Raw genomic sequence first — 16,414 nt, 5'->3', positions numbered from 1 at the left:
TTCGTGTCTCTTTTGTTTTTGATCAACAAGAATGTAAAATGTCGTCTGACTTTGTTCTGGTTTTGGAGGCTTGAAGGCCTCCTGCCTTTTTCCTTTTCTTTGTCTTCTTGTTTTTTTTTCTCATTATGGGCCTGCTAAGCGGAGCAAGCAGCCACAACATATTACTATCCTACAAGGGTTTCTTTTTTTTCTTTTTTATTATTCCGCGGATTTTTCCGCAAAAATGCGGCCCGTACCGTAGATCGCACCGGCACAAATGAGGTATCAAACGATGCGATCGATCTGACAAATAAAGTCCCATAGGAATGAATGGGAAACCGAAAGAGATCAACTCCAATCAAGCACCTTTTTCCAAGACACGCTGCGCGCGCATACGTTAACCGACCGATGTGAAAATTAGCTCATTTTGTTGGAATTTTTGTCATCTTTAGCTCAGTGTCAAAAAAAAATTTAAGGAATGAAAGCTGTCCCCCCTGTGCGGGTTCAAAGACAGTGAGTGAAATATCCTTTATCCCATGTGTGTGTATTGCATGAGCTTGAGCGGACCAATTAAGAAACAGAGTGTAGACAGGGAAAAAATTTATTTCAAGTTTCACTTCAACTCGTCACCATGGCCACAATCTTTGCTCACTAGACATCAAATTCGCACATTTTGTAGCCACAAGCCTCTGCTTTCTGAAAAACTAAGTTTTATTTGGCTAAGGTGTCATTTAGTACCTTTATTTTCACTTTAAGCGAGGAGAAGACGGACTATTTCGTTCTCTTTTCAATGTTATTTTCGCCGTTTTTCCCTCTTCATTTCCGATCAATCATAAGTTTTCAACCTGCTCTCATTTGGTCATTTTTCATCCGATTAAAAAACTGAGAACATGCTCGCGTTCCCCAAACCCTTGCCGTTCTAACAAGCCATTTCTGGAATCTGCATCTTCAACCGTTAAGTCGCGAGAGGCTTTTGTTTGAGGTGAGCGTATCCTGTACAAAATCAATGGAATGTCGCTGCGTGACGTCTGTTGGTGCGTGAATGTGCGTGTTTCTTAAAGGGGCAGTAACACTTTTAGTTGATCTTGATTATGGTTAACTTCCACATTTCTTGACCGATTTCAACGGTTTAAATTTTAAACTGTTCAGCTCATTTAAATGTTGGTTAAAATAAAATGTGTGTGCGTGAATGTGCATGTTTCTTAAAGGGACAGTAAGATACTTTTAGTTGATGTTGAATATGGTTAACTTCCACATTTCTTGACAGATTTCAATAGTTTGAATTTTAAACTGTTCAGCTCATTGAAATGTTAGTTAAAATCAAATGTGTGTGCGTGAATGTGCATGTTTCTTAAAGGGGCAGTAAGATACTGTTGATTATGGTTAACTTCCACATTTCTTGAGCGATTTCAATGGTTTAAATTTTATTTTTATTGCGTGTTTCCACGCGAGTCAGCAGGCCCATTCAAAATTTCCACGGAAATTTTTTTAGTTTTTTCTTTTGTCTTCTTTTTTTTCTTTTTCATTTTCTTTTTCTTTGTCTTATTTTTTTTCCTTCTTTTTTTTTTTCTTTGTCTTGTTTTTTTTCTTATTTTTCTTTTTTGTCTTATTTCTTCTTTTTTATCTTTTTAATTTTCTTTGTCTTTTTTTCTTTTTCTTATTTTTTCCTTCTTTTTTTCTTATTTTTTTTCTTATTATTTGTCCTATTTTTTTTCTTTTGTGTTCTTTTTTTTCTTTTTCATTTTCTTTTTCTTTGACTTATTTTTCTTTTTTTTCCTTCTTTTTTTCTTTGACTTTGTCTTGTTTTTTTTCTTATTTGTCTTTTTTTTCTATTTCATTGTCTTTTTTTCTTTTTCTTATTTTTTTCCTTCTTTTTTTCTTTTTCTTATTTTTCTTTCTTTTTCATTTATCTTATTTTTTTCTTTTTCATTTTCTTTGACATTTTTTTCTTATTTTTTTCCTTTATCTTTGTCTTGTTTTTTTTCTTATTTTTTCTTATTTTTCTTTTTTCTCTTTCTTTTTTTTCTTTTTCATTTTCTTTTTCTTTGACTTTTTTTCTTTTCTTTATTTTTTCCTTCTTTTTTTCTTTTACTTTGTCTTTGTCTTGTTTTTTTTCTTATTTGTCTTTTTTGTCTTATTTCTTCTATTTTTCTTTTTCATTGTCTTTGTCTTTTTTTATTTTACTTTATTTTTCGTTTTTCTTCTTTTTTTTCCTATTTCATTTTCTTTGACATTTTTTTCTTTTTCTTATTTTTTTTCTTTTTCTTTGTCTTTGTCTTGTTTTTTTTCTTATTTTTCTTTATTTTCTTTCTTTTTCTTTTTTCTCTTTCTTTGTTTTCTTTTTCATTTTCTTTTTCTTTGACTTTTTCTTTTTCATTTTCATTTTCTTTGACTTTTTTCTTTTTCATTTTCTTTTTCTTTGACTTTTTTTCTTTTTCATTTTAATTGTCTTTGACTTTTTTTTCATTTTCTAATTTTTTTTCCTTATTTATTTTCCTTTTTTTCTTCTTTCCCTTTTTTTTCTTTTTAAATTTCTTTTTTGTCTTATTTCTTCTTTTTCATCTTTTTAATTGTCTATTTTTTCCTTCTTTTTTTCTTATTTTTTTTCTTCTTATTTTTTTTCTTCTTATTTTTCCTATATTTTTCTTTTGTGTTCTTTTTTTTCTTTTTCATTTTCTTTTTCTTTGACTTTGTCTTGTTTTTTTTCTTATTTTTCTTTATTTTCTTTCTTTTTCTTTTTTCTCTTTCTTTGTTTTCTTTTTCATTTTCTTTTTCTTTGCCTTTTTTTCTTTTTCATTTTCATTTTCTTTGACTTTTTTTTCTTTTTCATTTTCTTTTTCTTTGACTTTTTTTCTTTTTCATTTTCCTTTTCTTTGACTTTTTTTCTTTTTCATTTTCATTTTCTTTGACTTTTTTTTCTTTTTCTAATTGTTTTTCCTTTTTTATTTTCTTTGACATTTATTTCTTTTTCTTATTTTTTTTATTTTTCTTTGTCTTTGTCTTGTTTTTTCTTATTTTTTTTCTTTTTCTTTGTCTTGTTTTTTTTCTTATTTTTTCTTTTTTTTCTTTATTTTTCTTTTTTCTCTTTCTTTTTTTTCTTTTTCATTTTCTTTTTCTTTGACTTTTTTTATTTTCTTTATTTTTTCCTTCTTTTTTTCTTTTACTTTGTCTTTGTCTTGTTTTTTTTCTTATTTGTCTTTTTTGTCTTATTTCTTCTATTTTTCTTTTTCATTGTCTTTGTCTTTTTTTATTTTACTTTATTTTTCGTTTTTCTTCTTTTTTTTCTTTTTCATTTTCTTTGACATTTTTTTCTTTTTCTTATTTTTTTTCTTTTTCTTTGTCTTTGTCTTGTTTTTTTCTTATTTTTCTTTATTTTCTTTCTTTTTCTTTTTTCTCTTTCTTTGTTTTCTTTTTCATTTTCTTTTTCTTTGACTTTTTCTTTTTCATTTTCTTTGACTTTTTTTCTTTTTCATTTTATTTTTCTTTGACTTTTTTTCTTTTTCATTTTAATTGTCTTTGACTTTTTTTTCATTTTCTAATTTTTTTTCCTTTTTTATTTTCCTTTTTTTCTTCTTTCCCTTTTTTTTCTTTTTAAATTTCTTTTTTGTCTTATTTCTTCTTTTTCATCTTTTTAATTGTCTATTTTTTTCCTTCTTTTTTTCTTAATTTTTTTCTTCTTATTTTTCCTATATTTTTCTTTTGTGTTCTTTTTTTTCTTTTTCATTTTCTTTTTCTTTGACTTTGTCTTGTTTTTTTTTCTTATTTTTCTTTATTTTCTTTCTTTTTCTTTTTTCTCTTTCTTTGTTTTCTTTTTCATTTTCTTTTTCTTTGCCTTTTTTTCTTTTTCATTTTCATTTTCTTTGACTTTTTTTTCTTTTTCATTTTCTTTTTCTTTGACTTTTTTTCTTTTTCATTTTCATTTTCTTTGACTTTTTTTTCTTTTTCTTATTGTTTTTCCTTTTTTATTTTCTTTGACATTTATTTCTTTTTCTTATTTTTTTTATTTTTCTTTGTCTTTGTCTTGTTTTTTCTTATTTTTTTTATTTTTCTTTGTCTTGTTTTTTTTCTTATTTTTTCTTTTTTTTCTTTATTTTTCTTTTTTCTCTTTCTTTTTTTTCTTTTTCATTTTCTTTTTCTTTGACTTTTTTTATTTTCTTTATTTTTTCCTTCTTTTTTTCTTTTACTTTGTCTTTGTCTTGTTTTTTTTCTTATTTGTCTTTTTTGTCTTATTTCTTCTATTTTTCTTTTTCATTGTCTTTGTCTTTTTTTATTTTACTTTATTTTTCGTTTTTCTTCTTTTTTTTCTTTTTCATTTTCTTTGACATTTTTTTGTTTTTCTTATTTTTTTTCTTTTTCTTTGTCTTTGTCTTGTTTTTTTCTTATTTTTCTTTATTTTCTTTCTTTTTCTTTTTTCTCTTTCTTTGTTTTCTTTTTCATTTTCTTTTTCTTTGACTTTTTCTTTTTCATTTTCTTTGACTTTTTTTCTTTTTCATTTTATTTTTCTTTGACTTTTTTTCTTTTTCATTTTAATTGTCTTTGACTTTTTTTTCTTTTTCTATTTTTTTTTCCTTTTGTATTTTCCTTTTTTTCTTCTTTTTCTTATTATTTTTTCTTCTTATTTTTCTTTTTTTTCCTTTTTCTTTTTTTCTTCTTTCCCTTTTTAAATTTCTTTTTTGTCTTATTTCTTCTTTTTCATCTTTTTAATTGTCTATTTTTTTCCTTCTTTTTTTCTTATTTTTTTTCTTCTTATTTTTCCTATATTTTTCTTTTGTGTTCTTTTTTTTCTTTTTCATTTTCTTTTTCTTTGACTATGTCTTGTTTTTTTTCTTATTTTTCTTTATTTTCTTTCTTTTTCTTTTTTCTCTTTCTTTGTTTTCTTTTTCATTTTCTTTTTCTTTGCCTTTTTTTCTTTTTCATTTTCATTTTCTTTGACTTTTTTTTCTTTTTCATTTTCTTTTTCTTTGACTTTTTTTCTTTTTCATTGTCATTTTCTTTGACTTTTTTTTCTTTTTCTAATTTTTTTTCCTTTTTTATTTTCTTTGACATTTATTTCTTTTTCTTATTTTTTTTATTTTTCTTTGTCTTTGTCTTGTTTTTTTTCTTATTTTTCTTTATTTTCTTTCTTTTTCTTTTTCCTCTTTCTTTGTTTTCTTTTTCATTTTCTTTTTCTTTGACTTTTTTTCTTTTTCATTTTCATTTTCTTTGACTTTTTTTCTTTTTCATTTTCTTTTTCTTTGCCTTTTTTTCTTTTTCATTTTCATTTTCTTTGACTTTTTTTTCTTTTTCATTTTCTTTTTCTTTGACTTTTTTTCTTTTTCATTGTCATTTTCTTTGACTTTTTTTTCTTTTTCTAATTTTTTTTCCTTTTTTATTTTCTTTGACATTTATTTCTTTTTCTTATTTTTTTTATTTTTCTTTGTCTTTGTCTTGTTTTTTTTCTTATTTTTCTTTATTTTCTTTCTTTTTCTTTTTCCTCTTTCTTTGTTTTCTTTTTCATTTTCTTTTTCTTTGACTTTTTTTCTTTTTCATTTTCATTTTCTTTGACTTTTTTTCTTTTTCATTTTCATTTTCTTTGACTTTTTTTTCTTATTATTTTTTCTTATTATTTTTCCTTTTTTTCCTTTTTCTTTTTTTCTTCTTTCCCTTTTTTCTTTTTCATTTTATTTTTTGTCTTATTTCTTCTTTTTTATCTTTTTCATTTTCTTTGTCTTTTTTTCTTTTTCTTATTTTTTCCCTTCTTTTTTTCTTATTTTTTTTCTTCTTATTTTTCCTATTTCTTTCTTTTGTGTTCTTTTTTTTCTTTTTCATCTTTTTCTTTCTTTTTCGTTTTTCTTATTTTTTTTCTTTTTCATTTTCTTTGACATTTTTTTCTTAATTTTTTTCTTTTTCTTTGTCTTGTTTTTTTTTCTTATTTTTTCTATATTTTCTTTATTTTTCTTTTTTCTCTTTCTTTGTTTTCTTTTTCATTTTCTTTTTCTTTCACTTTTTTCTATTCTTTTTTTTCCTTCTTTTTTCTTTTACTTTGTCTTTGTCTTGTTTTTTTCTTATTTTTCATTTTTTTAATTTTCATTGTCTTTTTTTCTTTTTCTTATTTTTTTCCTTCTTTTTTTCTTTTTCTTATTTTTCTTTCGTTTTTGTTTTTCTTATTTTTTTTCTTTTTCATTTTTGTCTTAATTTTTTTCTTTTTCTTTGTCTTGTTTTTTTGTCTTATTTTTTCATTTTTTTCTTTCTTTGTCTTTTTTCTCTTTCTTTTTTTTCTTTTTCATTTTCTTTTTCTTTCACTTTTTTTTCCTTATTTTTTTCTTTTACTTTGTCTTTGTCTTGTTTTTTTTCTTATTTTTCTTTTTTGTCTTATTTCTTCTTTTTTATCTTTTTCCTTCTTTTTTTCTTTTTCTTTGTCTTATTTTCTTTTTCTTATTTTTTTCTTTATTTTTTTCTTATTTTTTTTCTTCTTATTCTTCCTATTTTTTTCTTTTGTGTTCTTTTTTTTCTTTTTCTTTTTCTTTGACTTTTTTTTCTTTTTTTCCTTCTTTTTTTCATTGACTTTGTCTTTGTCTTGTTTTTTTTCTTTTTCATTGTATTTGTAATTTTTTCTTTTTCTTATTTGTCTTTATTTTTCTTTATTTTTCGTTTTTCTTCTTTTTTTTCTTTTTCATTTTCTTTGACATTTTTTTCTTATTTTTTTAATTTTTCTTTGTCTTTGTCTTGTTGTTTTTCTTATTTTTCTTTTTTTTCTTTGTCATTTTCTTTTTCTGTGACTTTTTTCTTTTTCATTTTCATTTTCTTTCCTTTTTTGTCTTTTTCATTTTATTTTTCTTTGCCTTTTTTTGTTTTTCTTTTTCATTTTAATTTTCTTTGACTTTTTTTTCTTTTTCTAATTTTTTTTCCTTTTTAATTTCCCTTTTTTTCTTCTTTTTCTTATTATTTTTTCTTCTTATTTTCCCTTTTTTTCCTTTTTCTTTTTTTCTTCTTTCCCTTTTGTTTCTTTTTCATTTTCTTTTTTGTCTTATTTCTTCTTTTTTATCTTTTTAATTTTCTTTGTCTTTTTTTCTTTTTCTTATTTATTTCCTTCTTTTTTTCTTATTTTTTTTGTTCTTATTTTTCCTATTTTTTTCTTTTGTATTCTTTTTTTTTTTTCATTTTCTTTTTCTCTGAATTTTTTTAATTTTTTTTCCTTCTTTTTTTCTTTTTCTTTCTTTTTCGTTTTTCTTATTTTTTTTCTTTTTCATTTTCTTTGACATTTTTTTCTTAATTTTTTTCTTTTTCTTTGTCTTGTTTTTTTTCTTTAAATTTTTTTTTCAATTTATTTCACTTTTTTTTCTTTTCTTTATTTTTTCCTTTCCTTTTTTTTCTTTGTCATTTTCTTTTTCTGTGCCTTTTTTTCTTTTTCATTTTCATTTTCTTTTTTTCCTTTTTTACTTTCCTTTTTTTCTTCTTTTTCTTATTATTTTTTCTTATTATTTTTCCTTTTTTTTCTTTTTCATTTTCTTTTTTGTCTTATTTCTTCTTTTTTATCTTTTTAATTGTCTTTGTCCTTTTTTCTTTTTCTAATTTTTTTCCTTCTTTTCTTCTTCTTTTTTTCTTCTTATTTTTCCTATTTTTTTCTTTTGTGTTTTTTTTTTTTTTTCATTTTCTTTTTCTTTGACTTTTTTTTCATTTTTTTCCTTCTTTTTTTCTTTGACTTTGTCTTTGTCTTGTTTTTTTTCTTATTTTTCTTTGTTTTCTTTGTCATTGTCTTTGTCTTTTTTCTTTTTCTTATTGTTTTCCTTCTTTTTTTCTTTTTCTTATTTTTCTTTCTTTTTCGTTTTTCTTATTTTTTTCTTTTTCATTTTCTTTGACATTTTTTTCTTATTTTTTTTCTTTTTCTTTGTCTTGTTTATTTTCTTTTTTTTTTCTTTCTTTTTCTTTTTTCTCTTTCTTTTTTTTCTTTTTCATTTTCTTTGCCTTTTTTATCTTTCCTTTTTTTATTTCATTCTTTTTTTCTTTTACTTTGTCTTTGTCTTGTTTTTTTTCTTATTTTTCTTTTTTGTCTTATTTCTTCTATTTTTCTTTTTCATTGTCTTTGTCTTTTTTATTTTTCTTATTTTTCTTTATTTTTCGTTTTTCTTCTTTTTTTTCTTTTTCATTTTCTTTGACATTTTTTTAATTTTCTTATTTATTTTATTTTTCTTTGTCTTGGTTTTTTTCTTATTTTTTCTTATTTGTCTTTATTTTCTTTCTTTTTCTTTTTTCTCTTTGTTTTCTTTTTCATTTTCTTTTTCTTTGACTTTTTTCTTTTTCATTTTCATTTTCTTTGACTTTTTTTTCTTTTTCATTTTCTTTGACTTTTTTCTTTTTCTTATTTTTTTCTTATTTTTTTTCTTCTTATTTTTCCTATTTTTTTATTTTGTGTTCTTTTTTTTCTTTTTCATCTTTTTCTTTCTTTTTCGTTTTTCTTATTTTTTTTCTTTTTCATTTTCTTTGACATTTTTTTCTTATTTTTTTTCTTTTTCTTTGTCTTTGTCTTGTTATTTTTTCTTATTTTTTCTTTTTTTTCTTTATTTTTCTTTTTTCTTCTTTTTCTTATTATTTTTTCTTCTTATTTTTCCTTTTTTTCCTATGTCTTTTTTTCTTCTTTCCCTTTTTATTCTTTTTAATTTTCTTTGTCTTTTTTTTTTCTTTTTTTTCCCTTCTTTTTGTCTTATTTTTTTCTTCTTATTTTTCCTATTTTTTTCTTTTGTGTTCTTTTTTATCTTTTTCATTTTCTTTTTCTTTGACTTATTTTTCTTTTTTTTCCGTCTTTTTTTCTTTTTCTTTCTTTTTCGTTTCTCTTATTTTTTTTCTCTTTCATTTTCTTTGACATTTTTTTCTTAATTTTTTTCTTTGTCTTGTTTTTTTTCTTATTTTTTCTTATTTTTCTTTATTTTTCTTTTTTCTCTTTCTTTTTTTTATTTTTCATTTTCTTTTTCTTTCACTTTTTTTTCTTTTCTTTTTTTTTTCTTTCTTTTTTTCTTTTACTTTGTCTTTGTCTTGTTTTTTTTCTTATTTGTCTTTTTTGTCTTATTTCTTCTATTTTTCTTTTTCATTGTCTTTGTCTTTTTTTATTTATCTTATTTTTCTTTATTTTTCTTTTTTCTTCTTTTTTTGTCTTTTTCATTTTCTTTGAATTTTTTTTCTTTTTCTTATTTTTTTTATTTTTCTTTGTCTTTGTCTTGTTTTTTTTTTATTTTGTTATTTTTCTTTATTTTCTTTCTTTTTCTTTTTTCTCTTTCTGTTTTCTTTTTCATTTTCATTTTCTTTTTCTTAGACTTTTTTTCTTTTTCATTTTCATTTTCTTTGACTTTTTTTTCTTTTTCATTTTCTTTTTCTTTGACTTTTTTTCTTTTTCATTTTCATTTTGTTTGACTTTTTTTTCTTTTTCTAATTTTTTTCCTTTTTTTTTCTTCTTTTTCTTATTATTTTTTCTTATTATTTTTCCTTTTTTTCCTTTTTCTTTTTTTCTTCTTTCCCTTTTTTTTCCTTTTCTTTTTCAAGATCAACATCCACATATGCGATCAAATTCGCTAAAGCATCCCAAAGCACATGCAATGAACAAAGAAGTTTCTTGCCGCCCGCAATGAATGACCGGCACAACATCTTCCAATTTGTCGTCCTTTAGAATTTGTTGTAGCCGGCAAGAGAGAAAAATCTTTTTTGGTCGAGTGTTGAATGTCATGTTTTGCTTTGAAAGCCCAAAACGAACCCAAGCCCTACTTTGAAAGTCTAATTCTAAATTGAAATGCTATATTGAAACTTTAAGCCTACTTTTTTGAAACCCTAACCCTCGTTTGAAAACCTTTCCTGACTTCAAAACCCGAATTTGAAACCCGACGACTTGAAATCCGAAAGCTCATTTGAAACCCGAACTTTACTTTTTTTTTTAAATCCCAATCCTAAATCGAACGCTTGATTTGCAACCCCATCGCGACATCTCACGTCATGATCACCGCCTCCGCTCGGCCAATCGGCGTCTTTGAATGTGCTTCGTGACCCCTGGTGGACACACGGAACACGTGACACGACCAAAAAATAAAAATAAAAAAAAAACGAATCATGTCACGTTTGTCACGCGTGTGATGAGTGAACTGTCCAATCACAAACAGTAAAAATAGCAGCAATACAAATGAAACGGATGATTATTAAATGGCTGCACTCGATAATTGTCATTAAAAAAGAAGATACATTCCATTTCTTTTAATAATTGCAGATTGAATGATTTATGAAATAGCATCACACATTCCAGAAATGAACACATTTAAGTTCAATGCTCAAGAATACGTACGCAACCAAGTTCGAACTTTATAGAAATCAGTTTCATCGACTTGTCAAAACGTTTCCTATTTTATTCTGTAGTCAAACATTTTCACAACTGGAATCATTGATAAAAGTCCAAAATATCAAACAATAACAAGTAAGAAATATTTGTGGACCTGAAAAGAAAAGAAAAGCGGGCGGTCAATCGAACGGCCGCTAAACGTTCCCTCCGGCAAAGTGGGCGGAGTCACTGGCGCTGACACCGCCGACGGCGGGAAGGTAGGAAAGATGGAGGATGGGCAGCTGCAGCGACAGACGCCGACGCACGCTGAACACAAAAAGTCCCGTTTGGCAGGAAGTGATGTCGACTGGAGTGAGCGACAGGAAGTGTGCGTGTGCGCGTGCGCGTGCTTACTGCTCAGGTGAGTTGACGTCGCCGTCGGTGACATCGTGCGATGCTGTGTCGCGACTTCCTGTCTGTTGCTGGCCAACCTCCGCTTCCCGCACGTCACAAAGTTGTGCGCTTAGCGCGTGTATTTGTGCGTCCAGCTGCCCCAACACACAAACACACACAAAGGCGTGTCACTTCCTGTTTGTCGTCCACTTCGCCGGCGTCCATCTTTGTTGCCTCACCTCAACACTTTCGAGTTCCAGCTGCCAGTTGAGATTGTCCCGGGCCCCGCCCCCCGCGTCCGGCCGGCCCGCGTCGACGAGCTGCAACGGCGACAACAATCGATCCAACGATCTGTCAACGGCGGCGTGAAAAATCACAACGTTTGTGGCGCTCACCCGGCCTCGGAACGCGGCGGCGAGGACGATGGCGTCGCAGGCGAGTAGCCAAGCGTTGAGCGCGCGCGAGTCCAACCAAGGATTGCGGGAAAGCGAAGGCGGCGCCGAATTCGCCCACGTGCTCGCCCACCAAGCGCACGCCGAGCACACGCGTGCCCGCCACGCGCACGTGCCGCCGTTTGCGTCGGGCAGCAGAAAGGTCAACAAACAGCCGCACGCCTGAAACACGCACAAACATAGATTTCCACGACACTCGATACAATCCATGATATATTGATGGACGTCAACGAAATGGCGGTCAGCGTTTGTTTACCTTACAAGGTCATCACGAGCTAGTACGCTAATGCTAACAGTTTAGCATAGGCCCATTTTGTTAACGATTAATAACAAATCTGTACAGAAGATAAGAAGTTCTAATGAGTTCATTCATCTCACGTTCAACTTGAGTGGATTAACAAACAAAACAAAATCATTCATCACAAAAATGTTTATGCTAGCATTCGCTAATCGCGTCAGCATGAGAACGTCATCGTGTTAAATGCTTGAGTTCATTTGTGAATACGTCATTCGTAAAACATTTCAGATGTTTTCATTTCTTCAAATCTACTTTGGATGGTGAGAAGTGAAAAGTGACATCATCTCATAATCTTGTTTCAGTTTCACATTTTTCTAAATTTCGTCAAGTGGTTGAGCTGACTGTTGACATGCACGGATGTACGCGCGCACGTGTGTGTGTGTGCGTGCGTGCGTGCGTGCGTGCACCATGAGAGGCGCTTTGTATGCGTAGAAGGCGGCGGTCCATGCGTCCATGTTGTTGCCGTCGCGGCGTCGTGACGTCGTCCGCGTGATCACGTCCGGACGGGCGGAGTGGCTCTGAAAAAGGGGCGGGCCTACACTTTGAGGCGTTCAATGCCGCGCGGCACAGTGCGAACAAACCGACTGACTGACCTGCGGCCCGTGCGGCGTCTCCGCCCGCCCCAGAGGCGCCAGCGTGTGGCAGGCCAGCAAAAGGAGCGCGTCGGCCGAGCTCAAGAAGAAGGCCAGACGGAACGGGGACGGAACCTCGGCGCCGCCCGACAAACGTTGCCACGTTTGGGCCAAGAGCGACGCCGACGCCAGACTGTGAGACGCCGCCAGCAGACACGCGTGCAGCTGCACACGCAAACGCGACAATCAAACACGTAAAACACACAAACAACAAAACGAGCTCACGACAAACGCGCTGAACGTGCGCTCAAGTTGACATCAAAGGCAGCATCAAAGATGTCAAACACGAAAATCGTCACGCGTCAAAAACATCAAAGACAGGTCAGCCATGTTGGACATCAAAAACATGCTAAACATTTGACACCCGCAAGCCGCATTGTTGCCTGACCGAGCAGAGCGCGCGCGTCGTCTCCGGTGCCAGAAAGTCGTCGTCGGGTCCGGCGGCCACGACGGAGGCGGCGGAGAGGAAGACGGCGGCCAGCGTCAGCAGCAGCGCCTCGCGAGCCCACGCCGACGAGCCGGCGAACCTTGGCCGCTTTCCCGCCACCGCGCAGAGGACGCTCAGCGAGACGGCCGCCGTTACCGCCGCCGCCGCCGACAGGGCGCCGTAGACGAGGACGCTGCGCCGCTCCGCGCGCACTTCCGTGCCGTCTTTGGGTGCCCGAGAACCTGCGTGGCAAACACTGTGGGCGTCACGTGGCGTCGCGCATCCCGACATGATGACGGCGCCGGTCGTCGCGTGTCACCTTTCAACTTCAGCAGACGCTCGGACACTCGCAGCTCACGTGTCTCGGGGTCCAAGTCGCCCACCAACACGCCGGCAGAGCCTGACGGCCAAAACGCAGTCGCATCATGACAACACGCGTCCGAACTCACGTCAACACGCCAACAATCACATCGTGACAACACGCGTGTTCATCAATCGCGTCAACGTGTTCAAGTCATCACGTGTGGTCAGCGATCATATCAACGTGAACATACATGTCAAAATCAAGTCCACACGCAACATGCACACGGCTGGTCTTTGATGCCGTCAAGAGACGCGCACGCACCTTGCGTCTGGACGACGTTGACGGAAGAGCTTCGTCGGCCATGTTGGAAGGAAACGGTCCCCTGAGAAAGGCAAGATGAGGTCATCGTGGTCACATGACATGACCAGTGACTCCGCCCTCCCCCACCTTCTCACCGTGACGCCTTCAAAGTGCGTGCGCGCCAGGGCGTCCCTCAGGGCGCGCGCGGCTTCCTCCTGGCTGACGTTGGCGTTCCGGCTAAATTTCTGACGCCGCTTCAGCGCCTCCGTCACGCCTATCAGCGCTTTGGCCGCCACCCACACGGCGTCGTAGGCGAAGGCGTGGTGAGGGCTGGCCCGGGCGCCCGGGTGCCGCCGGACCTCCCGCAGGTACGCCCGCTCAAAGTCGCCGGGAGTCTGACGACACACGAGTCAACGACAGGAACTTGCGGCGAGGACGGAAACTTTTTGGAGGCTCATGCCGATTCTGATTTTTATGATAACCGATTAATTGGCTGATTCATAATAAAAAATAATAAAAGAGATTTGATTTGACAAGAATCACTCTTCTACGATTTCTGGAACTTTGTTATATAACAGAGAGCAAAAAATCTCATTTGAAAATGCCGATGAATCGTTCACATTTGATGTCCATCAGAGCAAAAGAGCGTCTTGACAACCAACCCGTCCTGAAACTCCCGGCGTGTCAGAGCGTTGCACACGCGCGATGGGCAACCAGATGGCGCCGTCCGCCGCCGCCGTGACGTCATCGGACGTGCAGCCGGCGGCCGGAAACCTGGACCTCCATCTTGGGTGCCCTCCCGCCACGATCCACTGATGGCGCGCGCCAAACATCTTCAACCTGGAGGCCTGAACACGTCGTCAACACGCCGTCTCGCAGCTCGCCGTCATCATGTCATCATCATGTTCTAAGCATGTTCAACTTACGCAGCAGAAAACGGGAGCCAGGGACTCTTCATCAGCTGCTGTGAGGATGATGATGATGATGCTGCGCACGTCGCGTTCCTGTCGAATGGTTTGGAACGCGACCATGTCACATGTGTTAGCCTTTCGTAGCACATGCTAAGGTGGAGAAAAACCAAGCAAGGTGCGAGCGGCAAGCGGACGAGGCGGCAGGCGCGCGCACCTTCATGTCCAGCAGGCCGCCGCAGTCGTGGTCCGGCAGCGTCGTCACGGAAACCATCCGGACGTCGGCCGTCGTCATCCGACTCGTCAAGTCGTTGACCATCTAAACGGGCGAGAGAATTTCGTTTTTCTTTTGCTGCATCAAATCAATGAGAAAACATTTCCACCAACGTGGCCGCCGTATCGGGATGTCGTCACACGCCAAACCTCACACCTCAAGTGGCAAACGCCGGCGAGTGGCGCCAGGCAGGCGGGGCGTCACTTACCTCCGAGGACGCCTCCGCCGCCACCAGGCCGACGCGCGTCCAGCCGAAGCGCCGCAGCAGCTGGACGGCCGCCCGGTTGACAGCTCGAGCCGACGGCGCCGCGCTGAACACATTCCCGTAACGCTTGGCGTTAGACAACCGGGACGCCTCGTCGCCATAAGACACCTGGACAGGAAGTGACACGCTCAGATGTGATGACGACGGGGAGGGGTCGACAAAGCCGTCACAAATCTGCGTAGCCCCGATCAGGCTTCTTCAGGAAAAGGTCCTGGACCCGCCCCTGGACCGAACTGGAAAACAAAGCAAAAAAAGTACCTGAACCATCCCGAGAGCGGGCAGAGCACCGGCGAGTTGCGCCGCCACCGAAGGACACGCCCCTCCGAGCAGAAGCGGGTACTTTGGCCCCGCCCACATGGCATCAAAAAGAGATTTGAGAGACGACGACAGGTCGCACTGAAACATGGATGTCACGTGGTCAACAATGACGTCGACGCACCCACACGCACGGTCGACAGTCACGGAAACACGTCAACGTGCGACAGCGGGAACGATCAGCGGCACACGATGAGGCGGATGGCGCCCCCTACCTGTGCGTGTATGACGTGCAGTTGCAGGCGGTATTCCCCCAGCGGCGCCGCTTGTCGCTCGAGGTCGTCGCAAGCCATGCGGACGGCCAGCGTCAGGCCGGCGCTGGCGTTGGCCCCGCCCACTCCGGAAGGCCCCGGAAGCATCCACAGAACGGGAAGCGGGTGGCGGGTGACCGGCGGCGGCACCGAGTCCGCCGGAACGCCACACAGGAGCACCAAGAAGCCGAGGAGCCGCCGAAGGAGCCGCCGAAGGAGCGGCATCCCGTCCTACCTGCCGGTGCCGGCTCCACGACTTGAGTAAAGGATCAAAGGATCAGGATGCGGATCAGCGCCGTCACCATGGCAACGCCTCACACCACCACCTGGACCTCTTCACTGGGCGTTTTGAAAACAATTTGCTTAAGCGGCTAGTCCTGTCAAAACACATTGTTTTGGATTTGTCGTTTTTTTTTTCCTCAGAAAACTTTTTTAGTTGATTGACTACGTTAGCAACATTAGCATGTTGATGTGCAACCAGCGAGTTGTGCTTGTGCACGTCAACATTAGCATGTTGGCTGGGAAGCAGTAAGCTACATGTCTAAATTTGCATGTTGACCTGGATTCGGTTAGCTTAGCTGCATTAGCATGTTGACAATATCTTGTTAACGTGGAACCAGTTAACTGAACAAGAGCGTCAAGATACTATTAGTTAGCCACATTAACATATTGATGTACAAACTATGAGCTACAGTTGCATGCCGGAATTAGCATGTTGACAATAGAATGTTGAGTGGGAACCAGTTTGCTAAATGGGCTCCGGGTGGCGGAGTGGTACCGTCACTTGCCTTCGGTGCAGGTGGTGTGGGTTCGCACTTCACTTCCCCGGGTGGGTGACCGTGTGTGCGCGCGAAGTGAGTGAAAAATAAAAAAAACTTTTTAAAACAACAGTTAGCTAAATTAGCTTGTCACAATTTGCATGTTGACGTGAGAACAATTTGTAGCATTAGCATGTCAACCAAATCTAGCATTTTGGCTGGGAACAAGCTCGCTACAATTATCGTGTACAAATGGACACGTTTATGTGAACGTGTTCGCTGCATTAACATGTCGGGCGGGAAATTCGAACGTTGACATTTGCATGTTGACAAGATCATGTCTACCAGTTAGCTTCATGAGCATTGAGCACGTCAACATACCAGGTAGCTAAATTAGCAGGTTTGACATGAAAACAGTGAGCTGTACATAAACATGTATACATTAGAATGGGCGGGAACTAGTTAGCAAAATGAGCTCGTCAAAATACCAATTAGCTACATTAGCCTGTCAACATTTGCGCGTTGATGTAAAAGCAATGAGTAGCATTAGCATGTTGGCATCAACCCAGTTAAGCAGCCGTTCTA

At 34.9% G+C, this 16,414-nt stretch overlaps 1 protein-coding gene across 2 annotated transcripts; it reads right to left on the bottom strand.

Annotated features, from left to right (window-relative positions):
* Nucleotides 1-10,176: 10,176 nt before the first annotated feature.
* Nucleotides 10,177-16,411, bottom strand: LOC147173056 (gamma-aminobutyric acid type B receptor subunit 2-like). 2 transcript variants are annotated; one of them, XM_086078267.1, is made up of 17 exons: nt 15,860-16,411; nt 15,036-15,448; nt 14,764-14,901; nt 14,449-14,613; nt 14,184-14,285; nt 13,985-14,062; nt 13,721-13,906; nt 13,214-13,453; nt 13,080-13,140; nt 12,774-12,854; nt 12,416-12,696; nt 11,989-12,192; nt 11,803-11,913; nt 11,041-11,259; nt 10,885-10,965; nt 10,667-10,800; nt 10,177-10,579 (listed from the first exon to the last, which is right to left on the bottom strand). In XM_086078267.1, exons 2-17 carry the CDS (start codon nt 15,294-15,296, stop codon nt 10,468-10,470), a joined length of 2,454 nt encoding a protein of 817 aa, XP_085934393.1. In that variant the 5' UTR covers nt 15,297-15,448; nt 15,860-16,411; the 3' UTR covers nt 10,177-10,467. The 2 variants fall into 2 exon arrangements, with proteins under 2 accessions (XP_085934393.1, XP_085934394.1); XM_086078268.1 differs by lacking the exons at nt 12,416-12,696; nt 12,774-12,854 and having other exon boundaries at nt 13,206-13,453.
* Nucleotides 16,412-16,414: the final 3 nt, after the last annotated feature.

The sequence above is a fragment of the Leptonotus elevatus genome, chromosome 6 (assembly GCF_054856555.1).
Source record: "Leptonotus elevatus isolate MCC_2025b chromosome 6, RoL_Lele_1.0, whole genome shotgun sequence".
Lineage (NCBI taxonomy): Eukaryota > Metazoa > Chordata > Actinopteri > Syngnathiformes > Syngnathidae > Leptonotus > Leptonotus elevatus.
The sequence above is the reverse complement of the archived record's forward strand: the minus strand, read 5'-3'. Positions and strand labels throughout refer to the sequence as shown.